Source organism: Nanorana parkeri, unplaced genomic scaffold, assembly GCF_000935625.1.
Source record: "Nanorana parkeri isolate BGI_ZX_2015 unplaced genomic scaffold, ASM93562v1 scaffold23, whole genome shotgun sequence".
Taxonomy (NCBI): Eukaryota; Metazoa; Chordata; class Amphibia; order Anura; family Dicroglossidae; genus Nanorana; species Nanorana parkeri.
Genome location: NW_017306291.1, coordinates 3306824 through 3312823, shown reverse-complemented (window position 1 = coordinate 3312823; position 6000 = coordinate 3306824). Strand labels below are relative to the sequence as shown.

The following is a 6000-nucleotide window of genomic DNA, read 5'->3' as shown; positions in this document are numbered from 1 at the left end:
TGTGCTTAAAGTCAGATTTCAGTGGGTTTTGTATATATTGTTCTTGTATTTATTATGAACAGGAATATATATAAATATATATAATTTTTTTTACATTTTTCATCATGTCAATATGAACTATTGCACAGGAACATTTAGTACTCCCCTTTTCAGCCACCAGATGGAGCTTTGAGCTCGTTTTCACATTTTTTTAGGCTTTCTTTATCTACTTTGCCGTTTACAGAGCTCAATAGCTCCAGGCAAATGAGTCATAGCAGTGACTGTTCCTCCTTTTCCTCTTACCTGCCTGTGCAGATGGCTCAGAACAGAATTACAATAAGAGAAAAAGAAAGAGCATGAAAGTAAACAGCTACTGTTGTGCTCTCCCTTTAGTGCTCTGGGAATCCTCTGTCATTGATGCACGCTTTGTTGTATTACTAAAAGTTGGGCGTTTTATACCTTAATGCATTAAAACATTTTATATAAAATAGCAAAAACGAAGATTATTATTATAAAGATTAAGATAACGATCAGTTTCAAAACATATCAATTAAAATAAATTTGACCCCCCTGACCAGTTTCCCGTTAACACATTGCTCCCCATTATAACATTTTCTCTAAAAGAAAAAAATAAATCTGGTTTCAGTAAACGGTGCAATTCTTATTCATTGGGTGCTTAAAGTGAATCCACTAAGATTTTTTTTGTTCAAACTACAGTCCGAATTAAAAAAATGTAACAGATTCTGCCATCCATGCTAAATATGGATGGGTGAATCTCCCGCTGTGGCTATTGTATACTGAGAGCCAACGCCTGCCACTCTTACAATACCTGATCAGTGGCTGCAGCTGACTGGCTCCAATCACTGTTCAGCTGAAAACTTTTAGCCCAGCTCCTGAGTAAAATCGACTTTTGTTGGGCCGGCAGGGCCACCTCACTGTAAAGGTGCCCATTCACCTTACAATTATCTGCAGATTTTCTGTGGTCAGATCAGATGGAAAAAGTGCAACAGATTGGCCCAGGTGGAGATTACTCCATCCACACAGTTAAGTGTAGATGGAGGAATCTGTTCCACCTTTTCCATCTGACCACAGAAAATCTGCAGATAATTGTAATTGTAAGGAAATTGTAAGGAAATCCCGCGATCATACGATAATCGGCAGGTGTGTGGAAGGTGTGCAGGTGTGCAGGCAGGTGTGTGGAACCGTTTCTACTGTACGGTCGCACGTGTTTTGTCTTACGAGCATGTTTGAAAACCCGCAGAGAATCGTACGATTTTCGGCAGGTTTGTGGTCTGCTCGTAAGACAAATGCCGCACGGGCCGGTGTGCGCAAGCGCACACTGCCCGTTCAGCATTGCAGTCATCGGAAGCCCGCCCCTCAGCAGGGCGGGCTTGCAATAATCGCAAGTACGATCTGCCTGTCCGAGATGGGCAGATCATATGTTTTTTTAATTACCTTACAACATCGCAAGACGAAAGTCTTGCAATGGTTGTAAGGTGTATGGCCAGCTTAAGAATTTTGGTAGTTTCACACAAATTGTAACAGTGTATGGCAGGCCTTAGGGTCACCCTATATTTTACAATCTGACCATTCAAATGTTGTACAATTAAAGTGACACTAAACTCAGGAGTTAAATCTTAAAAATCACTCAGCTGTAGATCCTCAAATCATCTCTGAATTGGTGCGGACACTGTCCTTCCTTCTGGAGGGGGGCTACTGTTGTTCCATGATCCCTGTATGTGTTGTTAAGTAGTCACCGCTCCAAGCTCGCTCCTGTGATGGACTACAATCTCAATACAAATTATTAAACTAAACATGAGATTGTAGTCCATCACAGGAGTGAGCTTGGAGCGGTGACTACTTTACAACACACACAGGGACCATGGGGAACAAAAGTAGCCACCCTCCAGAAGGAAGGACAGTGTCAGCACCAACTCAGAGATGATTGAAGGATCTACAGCCGAGTCATACACAAATAAGATACATTTTTGTTAATAGATAACGTGCCCGATTACATTGTTTAAATTTAACTCCTGAGTTTAGCGTGACTTTAATTTTAGATTTACCAAATCTATGTAAAATAAGGACCTACCTAATCAATCCAATCAATCGGTATCCAATCAGGCAGGTCTTTGCACTACATAGTTGTTGGTAGATCTATGGGAGATTGTAATGTCTGTTGTGAGCTTCAGGAACAGTGTTGCAGTTCTCATGCAGCACAACCATGGAGAAAGAAGAATCTGCATATATACATTTTCAGATATGGCTTCCAGACGCAGCCTAGTTTCCAAACTAGGAATAATGGATATAAATAACTGATATATTTTACATACATTTGGTCACATTGGCAAAAAAAATAATTTAAACAGATAGGGGCTGATTGAGAAATCATCTGTCAAGACAAATGCTGGCTGAATGCTGTTCACACAGCCTTGTAGTCACTAGATAGAGACGAGGAACATAGGAAATTCGGCACGCTAGCCGAATACTGTTGGCAAAGGATTCTAGCTACTAGATGGAGCCAAAAAGCATAAGAAATTCCTATGCTCCTCGTCTCCATCTAGTGACTAGAATGCCATACAAACGGCATTTCAGCCAGCGTATGTCTCAAGGGTGATTTACAAAACATCCCCATAGACTCAGGATGAGCATCACCAGTGTGGCAGGGTAGCAGCATGAAGCTTTCAGAATTGCAGGTACTGAAAATTGTTGTCTCTCTCCTATGTTATGCTCATACACAGGGCATAAGGGTCCGTGAAATCACAAGGCACATTTCCCATTTGCGTTCAGCTCTGTTTTTAAACTGTCTGCCTGCAGAGGCCCCTTTAACCACATTCCCTGCAGCACCGGTGAACGCGGTCATACTGACAAGACAGGGTGACGCTAATAGACGCAGTCCTTTATTTCTGCAAAATAAACACCCAGCTACTTCTCAAATTGACTCGAGTTTACTCTCACAAAATAAGGCTCAAGAGAGTGAATTGATTTTCCAGGAATTTAGATAAATTACTTACTATCTGCAACTTTGTGAGCTTCCCAATATCGGCCGGCAGGTTTTCAAAATCGTTGTCACTTAGATAGAGAGCACGCAGGGTGGCTGCAAATTAAACAGCAATATATAAACAGAGTGTCGTGAAGCTGCAGCACCGCGGCCCTGATCAATAGCGCAAGTCAGCTCTGATTAATAACCCCGGCTCGGTGAAAAGCCTCTGACATACCCAGGGCTCACGGTAATAACAAGGAGGTCAAACACAGATTTAAAGGCTTATTGTACAACTCCCGCACACAGGAAGACATCTATATATTGGGGAATGACAATTAAAGAGGACCTGTCCTGCATGCGCTGTGGTGATGTAAATGATGTGCTCTTAATTAAAGAGGAATCACAGGGAGGTAAAGAAACAAAGAACACCAATTAACAGTTATGTAGTCATTATAAATATTTAATTTTTTTAAAATCTGGCTAAATACCTTTTTTTTTATATCAGCTTCATATAATCTGTCATAAAACAGTACTAAGGAGAGGGAAGGCCAGCATAAAGAGCCAATTAGGGTCTGCTGCCTGCACATGTGCTCACAGTGATCATGCAGACAGGAGAGCACAGGGATGACTCCTCCGTGTGCTGCTGCCTCTTTCTTGTCTAATCAGCAGCCTGGTGTGTTTTGGAGTGGAGCTCCAGGACCTGGCCAATAAAACAGGCGGCAATTATGTAAAATAACTAATTTACAAATCTTAGGTATGCACTTAGCGGTTTGCCTGATGTTCAGATTTAAAGCAGGATACTTTAAAATGTGCGGCGGTGCATGTGCAAAATGACCTCGGCGTTCAGTCATTGGGAATCGGCAGAGCTCATTCTGTGCACGCACTGCCGCTGCATGAATGACTAAATTAGGGTGGACATGTAGACATCAATAGTGTATAATCAGTGTTGGCAGCGCCACTAGCCACGCATTGCTAATATTTACGTATCAGATCTGAGCAGTGGTGGTAGGCAGTATGGTCCATGCACGCTGTACAGTGCACGCATGTAAAGGTAAGCACAAATGTTCACATGCATACAGCGTAAAATACGGTTCTAAATACGGCCCCAGACTCAGCTTTGTGCTATTTTTCTTTCTATGCTGCTAAACGCAACATTACACTGCCAAGCATAGCTGCGTGAATGGGCCCATAGGTCTTTTATACTGCTGTTAACACATGCCTACAAAACTATACACTGTACGTATCTGTGTTCTCTAAACTATTGTGCAAGTCCCCAAATAGAGGTGTTTGTGTGACAGGTTCACTTTAAAGTGAACCGGTCAGTTGCAAATTAATTCAAAAAGTACAACTTTCTAACATGAAGGTTCCCATACATACATACTTTGGTGAAATATTCTTTCCTTACTACTCTGAAGCCCTCCGAGAAGCTCACTTCCCCACTTATCCGTGTCTTGTTGTATAACATCCTCTGGGTGATGCATTTATAAACTGGCCGGCATTTATGGACTCATCTGCATTTTATAGGAAACAGAATTTCTGAACTGCAAACGTGCTTTTATAGTGCACGCAAGAGCCATTGATTTTTTAAAGAATTATAGAAAGAGTAGTGTAAAAAGTAAGCGGCCTGCCAACATACAGAACTGTGTGACCGTTATCTTGTAGATTTCTGCAACCGGACACAATCTGAACGATACCGTCTATCACTTTTTGCTGTTTATTGTATCTTGTATATTCAGTTCCTTTGTCTGGAGGTGAAAGGTTTAGGATTAAATGCATGTGGCCTTTTGTCCCTGAGCATTGTGGCTGTATATTCCTGAAAGGATGACATTGATTGGAAAGTTGCATCACATCGATGGAAGATATTTTAAAACAGAAGGATCCTTTAAAGCTGAACTCTAGGAATGAAAGCTGAACTAATTAAACAAATAAAATACATATATAAGAGATGTTTTACTAGACAAGTGATTTGTATATCTAACCATCGTGTCCAGGGATTTACACAGCCCAGCCAGACAGCACAGTCAGTCTGGTGACCTGATTTTTCTCTACCGCAGCTTAGCATTACTACTTGGTCTGGTCTCCACCCCCAGTCTGTGACCGGACAGTCAATGAGAAGCAGCATACCACTGTGCTCCTCTCTTGACTACAGAGAAAAGTACTATAGAAATATAAATCAATTAAAAAATATTAATACGTGAATTGGTGTCCTTTGTATCTTTAAATTCATAAACAAATCATAGACACAAAATATGTAATTACCATTTGGAATGTATTTTTGGTATGAGGTCCAGTAGTGTCTACAGTCTAGATGTGCAAAATATGGATCAGGACCCAAGAAAGTATCCCAAAATACATTTACTGGGATCACTATATTGTTAGAAATGATATTCATTCACCAAAGTTCTATAGATTAGTTTATTTTGAGGGTAAGGACTGTTGGGGTCCTTGAACGCAATATACTGACACCGGGGCCACAATCATTGAGCACCTCTGTTATACAGAGGCCATGAAAGCAAGACCGAGAATGTTCTTACTTAGATAACAGAAGTTCCCAGGTAAGGAGTTCTCACTCAAGTTGTTATAAGTCAGATCAAGGACTTCCAGTGACGGCAAGGAGCCAAATCCCCTTGGTAAGGAATTTAATCGGTTCATGCTGAAAGACACAAGAAAAGGAGCTGTTGTAACCCAAATCTATGTTTAGAATTAAAGAGCAATTCCAGGCAACAAATAAAAAAAATCAGACAGTAAAGGCTTAACAACAAATACTGCAATTGTGCTGAAAAAAATCATTTCAAGAAATGTAACTCCAGTTACCTTACTCTGAATTCTCTGCATTCCATTGCAGCCAGAAACCTGGAGAGCACCTTACATGGCCAATAGGAGTATACATTCTGAAACTATCATGAACCCCAACCACATTCCACAGAATGTCCAAGTAGATTTAAATGTGGTGGATGGATCTGTGTATGTGTAGGACAGGAAAGATCCTGCAGTAGGTGTGTCTGGGAATACCCCTTCAGCATTACAGACAAAGGTTC

The 6000-nt window shown here is 41.0% G+C and overlaps 1 protein-coding gene across 1 annotated transcript in view; it reads right to left on the bottom strand.

Moving 5' to 3' along the window:
- The window catches only part of RSU1 (Ras suppressor protein 1), a 121363-nt gene that overhangs the window by 78106 nt on the left and 37257 nt on the right, over window positions 1-6000 (bottom strand). The window contains exons 5-6 of the mRNA XM_018564123.1: window positions 5497-5615; window positions 2994-3076 (exon numbers count right to left, since the gene is read on the bottom strand). Of these exons, the coding sequence (XP_018419625.1) occupies window positions 2994-3076; window positions 5497-5615 (202 nt within the window). The remainder of the gene's footprint in view (window positions 1-2993; window positions 3077-5496; window positions 5616-6000) is intronic.